At 41.1% G+C, this 16774-nt stretch overlaps 1 protein-coding gene across 4 annotated transcripts in view; it reads left to right on the top strand.

Annotated features, from left to right (window-relative positions):
- The window catches only part of Cpeb4 (cytoplasmic polyadenylation element binding protein 4), a 63204-nt gene extending 54312 nt beyond the window's left edge, over window positions 1-8892 (top strand). For all 4 annotated transcript variants that reach the window (XM_055604531.1, XM_055604530.1, XM_055604529.1 and 1 more), the window contains 3 exons: window positions 882-996; window positions 3316-3497; window positions 4598-8892. In XM_055604531.1, the coding sequence (XP_055460506.1) occupies window positions 882-996; window positions 3316-3497; window positions 4598-4825 (525 nt within the window). In that variant the 3' untranslated portion in view covers window positions 4826-8892. The remainder of the gene's footprint in view (window positions 1-881; window positions 997-3315; window positions 3498-4597) is intronic.
- The last annotated feature ends 7882 nt before the right edge of the window (window positions 8893-16774 follow it).

Genomic DNA, 16774 nt, shown 5'->3' with positions numbered 1-16774 from the left:
ACCTAGCATATGTATGTGTGTAGTTATATATGTGTGTATATGATATACACATAGAGACAGACAGACAGACAGACAGACAGTGGTAAGGAGGAAATTAGAAGCCATAGGTTATGGCAAAAAGCCCAATGCCAGGTGTGGGATACCCCTTCCAGTTGAGTTGTTGGTTGGGGGTCCCAGAGACCCCAATACAAGCTTTTGCCATTGCTCTTGGCTACCCACAAAAACTTGATGGTAAGACCTTATTGCAAAAGACATCATACACTCACAGTACAGCAAACTGGCACATAGGATATACAAGCCTGCACTGCCAGGCCTGCCTTAGGTACATTATTCTTGATTAGGCTAATAGGCTCTAAAGTATTTATCAACATAATACTGCTCAGTGGTTAAGAGCACTTGCTGCCCTTGCAAAGAGCCTGGCTTCAGGTCCCAGCACCAAAATAAATAAAAATAAATATTTTTTAAAAATTTGCAAGTATTAGCAATTTTTACTTTAAAATAGCTTTTGGCACAATGTAACAGATTCATTGGTATCAACAGTAAGCTTACATTTCCTGGAAATATGCTGAGTCCTATTTTATTTAAATTTAAATTGGCATAGATCCTATAAGGCTGGGTAAAATATAGGTTCCCAGTAAACTGAAAAACAGATAATTAGTTTGTAGGTAATTAAGGATATATGGATGTGTGAAGGGATTGGGCTTATAGTAAGTAAACAATTCATGGAATGTTTTACTCTGAAACGAAGAGATGGGTTTTTTTTTTTAAGCCTTTTATTTTTATAGCTTGATTGATTTGTAATGAACTGGAATGTTGTAAAATACTTTGCAATAATTTTGAACCTTTTTTGATGTGAGCATTTTGCTTTACACACTCTGTAGGTGCAGATTCGACCCTGGAATCTCAGTGACAGTGACTTTGTGATGGATGGTTCACAGCCGCTTGATCCACGGAAAACAATATTTGTTGGTGGTGTTCCTCGACCATTACGAGCTGGTATAAACAGATAAAAATCCCTGTATCATTAGTATATGAAATGTAAAGATCTTCAGCTAAAATACTCCATGAGCTTTGAGTTGTGTGTGTGAGAGAGAGAAAGAGAGAGAGTTCTAGAATCCAAGTGTTTGGGTTAGAATTAATGTATTCTGTTTCTTATTAATAGTTGAGCAAACCTGGACAAACTATGTAAATTTCCCAATTCTCAGTTCTCTCAGCTGTTAAATGGAATCAAAAGTACATTACTGTATAGAGCTGAGGGTTAAATGAAATAACTGGTTCAGGGTGCTTAGATGCAGTACTAAAAGGCTCCTTATTGTTACTGTCATGTATCTGGAAATCCAAAGCCCTTTGTTGAGGTGTACAGTTTTTCTTTCCCGTGTCCTCAATTTCTCAGCACTGTCTACTGAGTGCTTGAACACAACTGCAGTCCAACATGTTTTTAGAGTATTAACTACAAAGAAATTATATCCCCAACTTACTTAAATAACTTGAGGTTTAAGAGTATAAGTGAGATTAAAATAAAACTTTTTGTTTTTAACATTTCATGGAGAAGATACATTCACTATTTCAAATTTTTAAAATAGATTATCTTTTATTTATTCCCTACAGTTTTACATATGTAAACAATGTATCTTGATCATATTGACCCCAGCTTCCCCTAGGTACTTCCACCAAATTCCTCTTTTCCCTTCATATATATATATATATGAAGGGAAAATTTATATATAGATATATATATAATATTTCTAATATATATATATATATATATATATAATTTTTTTTAACCCACTGGTGCTGCCTACTGGTCTTGTTGACCACAGTTGTAGTGAGTTCATGAGTACAGTGGCCATGTCATGCCCAGGAGACAGCATTTCACAGTGCTTCTCCACACCCTTCTGTTCTTACATTCTTAATGGCCCCTCTTCCATGATGTTCCCTGAGTCTTGTGGGAACAGTTGGCTAGGCATCCCATTTAGGACTGAGCACTCAGTAGTCACTTATTCTTACTTTGATCAATTATGAGTCTCTGCATTGGCTGCTGCCCGCTGCAGAGCCAAGCATCTCTGGCTAGGTTGAGGGCAAGACTAATTCACATGAATGAACAAACTTTTGGGAGACAATTTGACAACATTTAGTACAAAACAACAGTGGTAGGTTCCCCTTTGGGCTTATGACCTCTCATGCAGTGGGCTTTTGCCCAGGCTTACAGTACTGGGAATGAATTCCCTCCTGTAGAAGAGGCATCAAATCCAACCCAAAAGCAATTGGTTACCTTCCTACCTTTGTGCTACACTGAGCACCAGTGAGCAGGTGCTATCTGACAGGGTGATATAGCAGCATCCAGAGTTCACTTCTGTGTGATACCATTGTTGGCTTTCTCTCCCATCGGCCTTCGTGGCACCTTCTGGCACTATGAAAACTAGCCAGTATGTTGTCTTCAGCAATAGAGTTTGCTAGGTAGGTATTGTGGACAACCCAAGAGCAGTGATGATGGTCTTTTGTTTAATGGACCTCTCAGGTACCATTGTCAGTAACTCAGAGAGAGGTTTCCCAAGCCTTGTTCGAGATTTTCATTTACTAGTCATTATCTTCTGTCAGAAGTGTTGTCCACCCATGCAAGGTAGCTATGTTGAAATTCCCTTTATTTTTTTTTTTACTGTTTTTTTTTTAAGATTGTATTTATTTTTATGTTATGTGAATGGGTGTTTTACCTGCATGTATGTCTGTGTACCATGTGTGTACAATGGCTCCAGAGGCCAGAAGAGGACATTGGATCCCCTTGAACTGGAGTTACAGCCAGTTTTGAGTTACTGTGGTTGCTGGGAATCAAATACAGATCCTCTGAAAGATCATCCAGTGTAAGATGTGATAGTAAATAGCTATATGTAAACTAAGGTACAGGTTTTAATGGTGAGGAGAATCAGAAGGGCTCCCAAAGAATAGACCAGTTAATTTTCTAATGTTCAATTTATAGGAACCAATGCCTTGCTAACCAGTACAGACATGATAGCAGTGCAGCCCAGAACAGACAAACCTAGGTGCGAGGACTGGCGTGATAGACAATTCATCTTGGAACCTCGGTTTTCTCAGAAAATTAATACCAGTTTTATGGATTGTGAAAATTAAGAAAGCACATTGTAAACTGGTCAGCTCGCACTTAAACAGTGTAACCTAGCAGAAAAGTTATTATAATAATGATTTTGATTTTAATAATCACTATAATAATGTAAACTCAGAAGTCCCAAAACGTTTTTTAATGAGACAGTAGATGAGCCAGATGAGTTTTCCTGATTGTCTCTGCTCTTTTCTTTCTAGTGGAGCTTGCGATGATAATGGATCGGCTGTATGGAGGCGTCTGCTATGCTGGGATCGATACTGACCCTGAGCTCAAATACCCAAAAGGAGCTGGACGAGTCGCATTTTCTAATCAACAGAGTTACATAGCTGCTATCAGTGCCCGCTTTGTTCAGCTGCAGCATGGAGAGATAGATAAACGGGTAAGTTCTGAACTATGTTTGGAAAGTTCTAAAAATGGTGCACCATCTAATGTAAGCCCAGTGTTGGATGTACACTGGTCCTTCCCTTAGGACTAACCCTGTTAGCCAACATTCTATGGCACTGTCCTCTAAAGTCTTCATTGGTTGGTTTTTATTGCACTTTTTTCAATATGAGCTATGAAAACAAGTCAGTGGTGTTTCACACCCAATTATTCAGACCATGTGTATTCACTGTCAGTGGTTATTCTCTAGTGTGAATAAAGGGAGAGCTTGTGCTATGGCTACAGGTGAGCAGGATTGGCTGTCGCACGATCACATGCCTGCTTGCTCTTCATTCACACTACCTTGTCAATGTGAGTTTCAGAGCTGGGGGCTCTCATTGGAAATGCTTAGGTTCAGCTCTCCATAGTGAAATCTTTGGGCCACTGCTCGGCCCTTCTCTAGATCCTCTGCAGAGTATAGGACTTAAAGCCTAATCGCCCTTCCTTGCCCTGCACAAGTCCTAGAGTTCATCCGGGAGTTTCCCAAGACCAAGAATCACCAGTCTTGTAGCTGGTGAGGAAACAACCAGGTCATTTTAACCCTTGAGAAGCTCAGATAATGGCTGGCCTATTGAACACTGGTATAGGCCCAGTTCTGTAAAGTCACTTCTCACTTTTAGATTCAGGTAAACTATTCTCATCGACAAAGAAGGAAGTGATCCATATCATGTTTTACCTGAGTCCTCATCACCAGATGAGGACACTTAGAGAAGCCACCAGCCAGGCTCAGCAAAAATTAGGCATCTTCTTGCTCAGTAAACCTTGAAATAACTATTTTGTGAAAGATGGAAGCACTTAGATGATTTTGTTTAAATTATAATTTCTGATAAAATTCTTCTTTTGATTTTTGTTTGTTTGAAACTTTAACAAGCATGTAAAATTATAAACATAAACGCTTTATGAAAAACTACTTAAAATGGATGATTTTCATTTCAGTACATTTAATGAAATGAATCTCTGTCTCTTCTGTTTGGGCACCTTGACACAGGTAGGTTGAAGTACAGGATAAAAGTGTACTTACACATGGTACCAAAATGCTGACTTATCTCTTCATTGCAGGTGGAGGTTAAGCCATATGTCTTGGATGACCAGCTGTGTGATGAATGTCAAGGGGCTCGTTGCGGGGGTAAATTTGCTCCATTTTTCTGTGCTAATGTTACCTGTCTGCAGTATTACTGTGAATATTGCTGGGCTGCTATTCACTCTCGTGCTGGCAGGGAATTCCACAAGCCCCTGGTGAAGGAAGGTGGTGACCGCCCTCGGCATATTTCATTCCGCTGGAACTGAAGGATGGACAACTCCAGAGCTCATTTGCAGGCCTCAGAAGAAGTGCCCTCTTCTGTTAATTTCAGCCCCTCCTCAGCCTCTTCACGCTGGCATGTCCTGTGCAGCAGTGTGTAACTAACAGTAGTAGAATGAAAAGAACAACCTACAACATAGGTATTTTGTAGACTTTCGTGTCACTACAAACAGTATGTTAAACTCCTTTTTCATGCCATCATGTTGCATGCAAGTTTGGATCCTCTTGTTTTGCTGGAAGCCAAGAGGATCCAAACTTGCTGCAGCATTTTCTTAGAGGAGAGAAATATTAACAGAGAAATGAGATAATATTTTGGGTTTTTAATTGCTGGTAATGATATAACATATAAGAATACTTTATTGAGATAATCACCAACAGTAACACTATTGTGTATTCTGACACAGTCTCCCCCAGGGAAGTGCTCTTGCCGTTTCCTTTCTTTTCTTTCATTCCTTACCTCTTTTCTATCCCTTTTTATTCTTTAACAGCAATGGAGGAAGTTAACCGTTATTAACAGGAAAGAGTATGTCAGAGCAAGCAAATGCATGAGCAAGATTGAGCAGCGTAACCGTAAGAGCTTTGAGGCTGAATACAGCTTAACCATGCCTCAAATACTTAAAAATAAAGTAGGCAGAGCTGAGTTTGTTTTCTTTGAAATAATTCTTAAAATTCCGAATGTAAAAATTGGGTGACTTTACTACTGAGGGGAGTGTGTTTATTTATTTAACTGACTTCCTAATCACAGCCCCAGGAAACCTACCAAAGCTAGATTAATGATATCTGGTGGGAAAACAGAAGAACAAAAACATAAATTTTATTTTTGTTGTTATATATAAACTATATCCTAATTTACTAACAGTCATCAGGTGTCAGCCTTTGCTCTCCATTTTGACATTTTAAAACAACATATCTAGACATACCTCAAGGATATCATTTTTGACTTTGTGTTACACTACACTTGTAGCCAAAACTGGAAGATTAAAAACAACATACAAATTGGCTGCCCATTGGCTTTGTTTTCCATTTGAAGTTACTTTAGAATCTTGTAATTTAGTTGTAACATAGAAAACGTGGGGTGGGGGAAGGTTAAAAAAAAAGTCAAGTAGTTGCAAAGTGTTTTGCACTGTTGAACTAAGTAATTGTGTAAATCTGTGCAAAAGTCTGTATGTTTATCTTACTCTTCCTATAAGGTACAATAACATACACTTTCCAAACTTAGCATGGGACATAGTGTTTGAAGTGCCAACTTCATCAAGTAATGCATGCTTTATTATAAATACAACCCTAGCTTTGAAAGATGTTCTTAAGTTATGAACAGTATGCTTCGGGGGTACATTTAAAATAGTCTCTTGAAGCCCTGGTCATGGAAGTAACTTTTGGTTTAATTGACATTCTCTTATTAAATGCCCTACCGTAGTTCAAAGGATTACTATCAGTGTGCAAAGCATTTAACAGCAACAGTCTAAGTGCAGTCTTGCTAGCTGTGCTGCCAACAGTACCATCTTGGATCCTTCAGAACCAAAGACTTGCCCGCAGTGCTGTCACCACCTGGCTGGTGGCCCCTCTGCTGTCTGTAGGAAATGCAGCCCTTTATTTTTAACACAGGCTTTAATGAACTACACCTGTTAAGTTCCAAAGGTCAAAATGGAGGCACTTGCTGTCTAAGAGTCCAACAGAGAAAGAGCCACTGTCAAAGAATCCCCTGCTAACAGAACAGCGAAGAGCCGCGCAAATGGAGGGTACTCTCATGTAGCTGGTCAGGGACGTTTTTCTTTTCTCCTGAACTACATGATTCTAATTGGAATGTTCCTTTGCCTCTTTTTCTTCCTTTAATGCTTGTAGGTGGCTTGGGGTGTGCTATTGTGCTGTTCCTACTCAGTAAACAGGTGTGATGAGTTAACAAGAGCTAACACTGCTTGAGAACTAGCTTTGAATGGTAATTTCCCTTTGTACATGGCCTGCTGAATCTCGGTACAGTGTTTTGTAGCTGACTTACTTTGTCATGCACATGATGTATATTTGTTATGCACTACTTTTGTATATCTTGTTTTTCCAACAGTGAACATTTTTAGGCACACTTTTCACTGACGGGATATCTCTTTATGCAATACCTCAATTTTTCATATTGCAAAGAGTAGCTTTTTGTACTTTTATTACTGAGAGATCTTCATATACTTCATTTTTTAATATAAATAATTTTAATAAATTTTATTTTCTTATATTCTGCTTTTTATACATTTCAGTGCTCTGCATACATTTTAAATTATGAGTGTTGTGCACTGGCAATGCTATTTTAGAGTCTGCAGAGAAGAGAAAGCATGTTGCTTAAACATCCTTCCCCAGCACCAGCTATTGGTGTACCTATAATTTAAGAAATAGTCTATGTAAAGTCACAAATTAATGAAAAAAATTCGCATGAAAATGACAAGATAACACTGTAGTTCCTAAAAAAAATTAAATGCATAAGCATAGGGTAGAAATTTAAAATAACAAAATTGTCTACAGCTTCTTACTAAGTTTTTTAAATTATTCATAAAATGCAGACATTTTGAGTGAATGTTTAACCATTTTTAATCTTAATTAATTGATGTTACATGTTTGATTCAGAGATGTCTGCTCTTTTAAATTCTATATAATAAAACAAAATCGCCTGCCACAGGACAGGTTTGTAATGTTAGTATGCATGACTAATGTAAGAAATTGTTATTCTGCTAATATTTACTTGTGATTGTGTGACAAGCGTGTTTACAGATGATTTGGTTCCACTTCTTTACAGGGCATAAACAATGATTATCTATTACTCTGAACTTTATGATTACATGTCCTTCAGATTACATGGGATTGTAGTTGGGAGTTACCATGTAACTCAAACATAATTAACATGTAATTAGTTTACAGGTTTTAGGGTATCACTTCAATTTACCAAGCATGTAGTTCTAGCGCACTAGCATGGCACCAGCCATGTATTTACAATGTAGTTACAGAGTAATTACATGGTTATTTTTGCAATGTAAAATAAAGTGTTTCTGATTATTTTCTATGTAAAGCCCCCCCCCCCGTCCCCTGGCTTTGGTATAATATATATACTTCTCCATACACAGACCTCTGCAGAATGCAAAATAAAACTTGCAGTGAATGAACTTAGCATTTTATGAGAGTGCTGTTGGAAAGACTTGATAATTCACCCCTTTTGTTTTGAAGAGTTGAATCTTCTGTTAAAAGGTGATTTAAAACTTGAATGTGATGAATTGTGGCAAGCTCACTCCAGTTATGTGCAATACTTATCTCACACTTTGGAAGATCTTTGCAGTGTAATTCTTTGTTTTTAATTGCAGACATTTAAAAATGTCATTTTCTACTGTTAAGAGTAATCCTCTTTCTTGCTGGTGTTTCTAAAGAAAAGAATCAGAAATCAATCTTTCTACTAATGTAAATTTGAGATTATTTTTAAAAATGGAATAAAAGAGGTTTTGGTCATTTGCTTTATTTTATTATCTTATTTTAAAGCTACTGTGATTGATAGCATTGTAAGAATTGGGACAATATTGTATTCAACTGTTTTATTTTTTATATTTTTAAAATTTAAAGTATAATTAGTTTTTATAATTTCATCAGATTTTTGTTATATTTTTTTGGAAGTGAAACTTTTAGCAAGTGGGTGTCTAGTTTTTACTAATCCCTAATTTTTCCAGTGTATTGCTCATATTATCAGAAGGGAACGTTATTTAAGTGCGTCAGTTAATTGTACTACTTGGCTGAATTTCCATATAGTTTTTACTGTGTATGGGGAGGTTGTAGTATTTATTCTAGCATTTTAAATAAGGGTAATTCATTTTTTTTATTAAAGTCATTTTCACGTTAAGTTCCTATTTTTGTATGTTCTACTCTTAAGTTATATAACACAGTTCCTTTTTTAAAAGAGTTCATTTGTTGAAGTGCTAGTGGAAAATTAATGTTATTAAATAGTTTGCAAATGACTATTTATACCAGTATGCATATAATTTTTAAATATTTGTAATGTGAGATGTTGAATGAATAAAACTTTTAACTCAGATTTTCTTGTAGTATACTTGTTTCTTTTCAACATAAGTAGGTTCTGTGGTTGGGAATACATTTTTAAAATACTAGGAATGTCCTGTTGGGCCCTGGCTGAACAAACTAGTATAAAAAGTGTTTAGTCATCTGAGCGCTCATGGCAGGCGTCCCTGCTTACGCAAGCTCTAAGAGCTGGCAGCTGGCAGTTTATATGCTACCCTGTGGTGACTGGGGGTGGGGTGTATCAGCCTACAATCTAAGCCTTCCTTCTCCCTCCTGGAGATTGAACCCAGGACCTCCCATGTGCTAAGCACATGCTCTACCACTGACCCTCATATCTAGTCTCAAAACAAGTCTCCTTTGTCTTTGTTCTTTCAGTGACTGATATCACAGGCTATGGCCTCTGGGATTATAATTCCATAGCTCAAGAACTGTATGTGTTGTCTTTTATTTGGTCTATGTCTCATGTAGACTATTGAGTGCTGGGATTACAGGCATGTGCCACTGCGTCCAGCTGACTACTGAGTATTGTAATGTGTTATTATTTGTTTTGAGATAAATTTAAATTTTCAATGATAAATCACAACAAAGTATACCCCAAGGATTCCCTCTTTGGGAAGTAAGATATCTTCACTTTCTTCCTATGATATACTATTCTCAAGAGTAGGAAGGCAGGTCTTACTGGAGACGAATGGACTAGGAGATGTTTTCCTTCTGAATTTTCTTTCCCAGTATGGAACTCAGCCCCTGATGATGAGGAAGTGGGCTAGATGGTCGACTGATGCCCCAGGGGTTCTAGGTTCCAGGAGCTCCAGCTGCATGGCTACTGCTTTTTCTTAATTGGTACTTTCCTAAGACTTGTCTTCACAGTATATATTGAAACTGCCCTAGGAAGCCCATGTTCCTATTAGTCACACATAGAGCTGTTTCCATTGTCCACCTATATGTTACAGGTTTCAAGTTTGCTTCTAAGCCCTGCCCCACACCCCTTCGGTCTCCTTAATCATACCCTCCATCCCTACTTAGAGGACTAGAAATGAGAAGTGACTCTAGCTGTTTGGATTAGCTGCTACTGACCTGGGCCAGCGCTTACAATTGCCACAGACACAAGCATCAGCTTCGAATCTGCCGCCCTCGGTATGCTGTCTGCCTTTCTGATCATATTGTCTCCTTAAAATTTTTCTTCTGAGAATTTCACTCAGTATTCCTTTTCCCTCAGATTCTAAGGATGGGAACCACTGTATCAGAAAAACCAAGAATTTGGAATTTATCTAGCCATGCTGGGTCTGAGTCTCTCTTATTAGACAACATTCTGTTTCGACACGCCTCAAATCTTCTCCGAATATTGTTGAGTCTTAATCTTTCTCTAGTCCAATTGGGTGTCACCACTGGCCATCTGGGAACATGTCTTACTGTGGTTGCACATTGTGACAGAATTGGAAAAGTACAACTTGTCTCAACGAAGTTAAAAGTGAGCATCAGCATCAAGTCTCAGATGCAGCCGAGGCAAAACATGCATGTTTTTTATTGCACAGCCTCTGATTAGGTGTCAGTGGAAAATGGCTGTAGGCAGATGGAGCCTGAGGGCGGGAAACCGGAGAACACAGATGCTGGAATCTAAGCTTGAGCCTGCTTTATCCCTCACCTTCTATTTCAGAAACTAGAGCTTTGATGCCATACAAATGTCTGTGTCATCAAGCAAATGTCAACCTTTTAAAGAGATTATTTTTAGCTCTTCCCCCACATATCTGACACCAAACAGAGAAGAAAAAAGAAGCAGGCAGACTAGAAATGATTTCTCAGAATCCACCAAGGCAACAAGGTATCTGAACTTATTCTGAACTAGTTACCCATGAAAGTAGCCAAGAAGGAGGTTGGGGTGGGATCAACCATTTCAGTATATGACGTGGCATGCATGATTTGAGGTAGGCTCTAGCAAAGACTTGATGCCTCCATCTTTGGTGGAATGGAGGCACATTTCATATGAGAGTATCACCTGAGGCACATCTTAGGTCGTCAGCTGGTGAAAGATTGTGATGACAGTGACACGCGGAGCAGAATGGGAGTGGGGCAGGAAAGTGGAGCGGCCTTAATTATCACTTGTCTCCCAGCAGACCTGACTCTACGGTGACCAAAAGATTTGGTTCTGGGAAAGAAATCAGTCAGGGCCAAGCACCTGTACCCATTAGCAAGACTACACACTCAGAAGGTATTACACAGAATATTTAAGTGAGGACACTTTGAATGGTAGACAGTATAGGCAATGCCACACAACAGCTAAGGCACAGTAAAGCCCAGATTCCTGTTCACATCTGTCAGACCCCCAGTTGCTTTCCCTGTGATCCCTGGGATCATCACTGCCACTGAATCAAGTTAAAACATAAAATTGGGCTGGGCAGTGGTGGCTCATGCCTTTAATCCCAGCACTCCTGCTGCAGAGGCAGGCAGATTTCTGTAAGTTCGAGGCCTGGTCTACAGAGCAAGTTCCAGGACAGCCAGGGCTGTACAGAGAAATCTTGTCTCAAAAAAACAAAAATAAATTGTTTTGATCTGCTAGAGAGATTTGGAATTTTTTAAAAATGTCAAGTTCCTGAATTTCAATAAAATATTTTTATTAATTTAAAAAAAGGAGTAACAGCAGGCCACATGAGTGAGAGTACTCAAGAGCCTAAATTACATTGGAAAGCTTTCTTATATGGGGCTTAAGAGGAGAAATTTTGTTACTAAGGGTGTTTGAGGGTGATTTTCTGTTTTGATTGCTACATAAGCATATAAGCATTTTTCTATTTTTTTCATGTTCCTTTTCACAATTTAATTATTTTTTCTTTTTTATTTATCTTCTCATATATTATTACATCCTGACCAAAGTTTTCCCTCCCTCATCTCCCAGTGTCCCCCATCCCAACTTCTCTAGGTCCACTCCTCCATTCCCTTTCATAAAAAGGGAGGCCTTCCAGGGATATCAACTGAACATGGCATAACATCACAGTAAGACCAGGCACATTCCCTCATATCAAGGCTGGATGAGGCAACCTAGTAGGAGAAAAAGGGTCCCCAAAACAGGCAAAAGAGAGAGAGCACATGCCCCCACTTTTAGGAGTCCCACAAGAACCCCAAGCTACACAACCATAACGTACAGAAGACCTATGTCAGACCTGTATAGGCTTCCTGATTGTCAGTTCTGCCTCTGTGAGCCCTGGTTAGTTAATTCTGTGTGCTGAGTTCAGGTGGTGTCCTTGACCCCTTTGACTCTCCCTCTTCTACAGGATTCCTCAAGCTCCACCTAATGGTTGGCTGTGGCTCTAATGCATTTGGTTTTAATCATATGCGTATTCAATTATCTATTAAGTATATGATGATGGTCAACGGAAATTTTTTCCGCAAAAATTCACACAGGGGATGCAGTTTGTCTTAAGTGCCTGTGCACTCAAAACTAGTTCGTGTCATATGGGCCCACCTAGCTTCATAACTTGAGTACAATTGAATATCACTGTCTGATGGTTGTTGGGGGAGGGGGCACGCCAGCATTCAGGGTGGGGAGGTGTACAACTCAGTGATGGTCCTGGCTCATGAACAAGTTGCTTGGTGTATTGTTTGGAGAGGGGTGTGTGCGCGTAGTCTATACAGGTGAGAGCCTCAGGCTGCCAAATACATTATTAAAAGAGGGGTATATGCATAACGCACACCAAGCAGAGTCCCTTGTTGCTAAACTATTCCCAGTGCTTGCCTGCCCCAGTATGAACCCGGCAGTGAGAGTGATAATACCCAAGCTTCCTACAACGTAAGCAGCTAGGTTCTTTAATGATGCTCACCCTAAGGTGAGCAAGGTCCAGAAAGGTTAGCCAGTCTGTAAAGCAGCCTCTCAACCAGGCACACAGATGGCAGGTCCCAGTTCACCTTTCTGTAAATGTCTAACCTAAGGATGAGAAGTCTTCCTGAAAGGCAGTGCATCCCCTTGGGAACTAAAATCACTGAGAAGTTATGCTGAAGCGATGCCCACCTCCTCCTCGAACTTTGGCTTGACAAGAGTACCTTTAACAATAACAGGGTTGTGACTCTGTAGGACTCAGGTTCCCCTAGATTGTAAAGACATGGCTCAGTTTACCAACATCACACAGGTGCCAAGAAAGGATAGCCGCCCGGCTATATTTCTAGGTGTTGGTACTTAGGTGAAAGAAGAGAGGGAGGAGGAAGGAGGGAAGATATAGAATTCATGGACATGTTTTAATTCGAACAAAATCGCACAGAGGGGAAAGGCTTTGGCTTTTCCTATAGAACTTCATAACCAAGTATCTTACATATTTTACAGTTTTTGATTCTCTGTTTAGGCTCTGTGACATCACAAAAAAAAATAATTCTGAAACCCACACAGCTAGGGGAGACTTTTGTACTACATCCTTGTGAATTTTTCAAGCAAGTGTTTGCTTCTGCGCTGGAATGTCAGCAGGGTCAAAGTGAATTTTTTTTTTTTTTTTCGGAAACTTCTGTTCTTGATTTTGTATTTACTCATGAGAATGTATTTGCCATTTTAGAGTACTGGGGCTTTGGAGCAGATGCAGGCTTTTGATTTGTGCCACAGCCTGAACAGCTGCTGTTGAGCAGATGTGACGCAGTAGGAGCCTGGAAGACGGAGTTAGAGCGTTTGAACCCAGGTCACAGCAAAACATCTTCAGAAACAACCAGCCACGCCCTGTGCCCCATGAGCAGGTGCCTCAAAGTTAGAGTCTAAGATAAAACATGGCATACTGAAAGTGCAGAGGATGTACATAGTCTTTGACTTAGACCCATAAGGGACTTTATTAGTAAGTCAGAATCTGCACCCTTCCCTAAGGGTGATGAGGGATGAGGAAAGGGGCCCTGGGGTAGAGAGCAGGGAGAACAGGAAGGGCAGGAAGAGGAGGAAAGTAGAACACACATGCACATTAGGGACTAGGGACAGGCCACCTCCACACTCCATCCCAGTCTTGTCTTGCCCACAGCGTACAATTTCACAGCGATGCAGTCACTACGCATGAAGGGGACCTGGAACCCACCTTGTCTTTCCTCATTTCCATGTTGGGCTTCAGTTATCCTTTCCTCTGAGGTTCATATAGAGAATGAGGCTTCCTGATCTTAGGACACTGGAGGCTGCCATCTGTGTCGAATAAGCTTGGAGAGCCATGCTTTGCTACAGGCTGCATGTCCAGCCTGTTAACCTTTATTACACCAGTGGCATTGCTGGTGCTCCTGTAACTACCCTTTTATAGAGTCCAGGCCCCTGTGCTGAGTGAGTGGCAGAGCTGCTGCTGCAGGCCAGCAGGTGGGAGCACTCAGATGCCCTTTTCCCAGGCTGCTTTTCTCCTATGTGTTCTCTGGTCCCCCATCCCCATCAGCACACTGTAGTTGCCATGGTGACAGAGACCATTGAGACTCTAGGCTGCCAAGTTTTGCTATGCAGGGCAGCTAGTGATTCTCTCTCTCTCTCTCTCTCTCTCTCTCTCTCTCTCTCTCTCTCTCTCCCTTCCTCCCTCCTCCCCTCCCTCCTTCTTTCTCTCTTCCTCCCCTTCCCTGTTCCTTTCTTCCCTTTCTCCTCTCTCTGTCTCTCTCCTTCCCCCATCTCTCCACACACACATCCCTTTCCAGAAACAAGAGTATTCCTTCCACTGCATGGGGATGTGAGGGGCAGCACAGGGTATGGGTCTGTGCTGGTAAACTGGACACAAAGCCCAGAAGGGCTGTGCTCTGGGGCTTTAGTTCTCTGGATGTTTTTGGATGAGCCTGAAATCTTCTTGGAAGAAAATATAGGAAAGCAGTAGGAGGCGCCCCTTGGGAAATACAAATTCTTGTTCTTTCTTCTTTTCCCTGTGCGTGCAAGAGTTAGGTGAAGGTGGACCTAGGCACAGCAGGATCAAAGTATAGAGTTGGGCTTGGGTGTTGGACAACTTGGGCAAAACTCCAAAGCCTGAGACCACGGTGAAAATGGCCCTGGGTGAGCCTGGGTAATATACAGGATGGAAGAGGAGACACTGTGGAGGTCAGAGGACAACTTTGGGGAGCTGAGTCACTTCTCTCCTTGCACTTTTACATGGGTTCTAGGGAGAAAACTTCAATCAAAGGTTTATCCAGAAAGCACCTTTACCTGCTCGGCCATCTTGCCTGCCCACATCCCACCTCTTAACACTAATGTTTCAAAGAGAAATTTCATCAGAGTTTAGGAGAGGACATTCAAACCACAGGAACCCCTTACCATCTTCTCCTTTCATTTGTTATCATCTCCTTCAGCGGAGCAGTCACTCCAGACCCCAGTCACTACCCTACAGCATTGGCTTACTTTGGGGGAGAGGGGAAGACAGATGTCATGCTGCTCATGCCAGCATGGTCCTTCATGTATCTTGCTTATGGTGAGGGGTTAATAAATGTTTACTGAGTTAGTGACTAACACGATCCTGGAGTTTAGTTCCCTTTCCCAGATCTGCTAGAAAAACCTCCAGTGAGAGGTTTCTTGCTGAGGGGAGGACCCAGGGCTCAGACATTTTGCCAGGCCCCTGGCAGTGTGTGGAAGACCCTGAGGCAGAAAGTGCCCCTGAGGATGCTGCTCAAACACAGGTTCTGAGTTAACAGCACTACAGGCCCGAGACCACATTTCTAACCAGCTCCCAGCTGAAGTGTGCCTCCTGGGTCTCAGAGGCAAGTGGGTAGCTGCCTGAGAAAACCTTGGCTTTTCTGAGGTTACAGAAGAAGGTGAAGATAAGAACCTGCAAAGCTAGAAAAGCCAAGGTGGGCTATGGTGGGCTTCCTGAGCCGAAAGCTGCTCCTGACCCTGGCCTTGGGGGGGAAGAACACACATGCAGGAAGAGCTGCTTCCTTCCACCATGAACAAAGCAGCCAGACACTTGGTTTGGAGTTGGCCTTTGTCCAGATAAAGGAGTTTGTTCAATCTCACCCCCCCCACCCCACCCCCCACACACAAAAGTTTTCTCCTAACTAGGAACTGAAGACACTTTGGGTAATATATAGACAAAGCTGCTGCCCTCCTGGCTTCTCTACTCTTGAGACAAGGCTTGGGTTTGAACTTGTGTCTCTGCATGCTTACATACGCTCGAGTCTACACACATACTGCTGTGTATGTGACTTGGCCAGGCATCTCAGTTCTCTGAGCCATTGTGTAGTGTAACTGATCACACTCAATGTGAGTAGCTGCCGGGAGGATGCCTCGCATGCTTCACATCCAACAGTGAGCAGGTGTGCTTGGAGGATGCTGACCAGGGGAAGGTCTGCACGTGTTCAGTACAGACAAAGGTGTTATCTGAGTGTTTCTGTGTTGGGGACTGGTCTGGTGTTATGTATTCTAACACTAATTACTGTCCCCCACCCCCAAGATCTAGTTGCTGCCCAGATGAGTACATCATGAGTACACCACGGGCTGGAGAGATGGCTCAGCCATTAAAGGCTAGGCTCACAACCAAAAATGTAAGAGTATACCTCACATTTTTGTGTAAACCTTACTCAGCCTAATTTAAAATTGATTGGTTAATAAGGTTGCTGAAGCCTGTAACTGGGCAGAAGAGAAGAAAGTGGTGCTTAGGTTCCAAGGCTTGGAGTCATAGAGGGACCACAACACCAGGAGGAAAGAGAAAAAGGAAACAGAAGATGTAGCAGGAGAGGAAGCCAGAAAGAAGGAAGTCTCTATGGGGTAGTATGGACCATGAGCACATGGCCATGATAGAACAGGCTGGCCTGATAGAACAGAAACACCCCAGACAAGAACGATCAAGGCAAATAACACAGGGTGTGTAGCTGGGAAACAGCAAAATAGCTTAGAGTGTTGATGCCTACCCAGTTGTTGTGCTTTAAAGCTTTTATAAATCCAGGAAGTATTTATTTTTATTATTTGGGGACTAGCTGTAGTAGAGAAGCCCTCC

Source organism: Psammomys obesus, unplaced genomic scaffold (assembly GCF_907164565.1).
Source record: "Psammomys obesus unplaced genomic scaffold, mPsaObe1.curated_primary_1811, whole genome shotgun sequence".
NCBI classification, from domain to species: Eukaryota; Metazoa; Chordata; class Mammalia; order Rodentia; family Muridae; genus Psammomys; species Psammomys obesus.
Note: the sequence above shows the minus strand (reverse complement) of the source record. Positions and strands in the feature narration are given on the sequence as shown.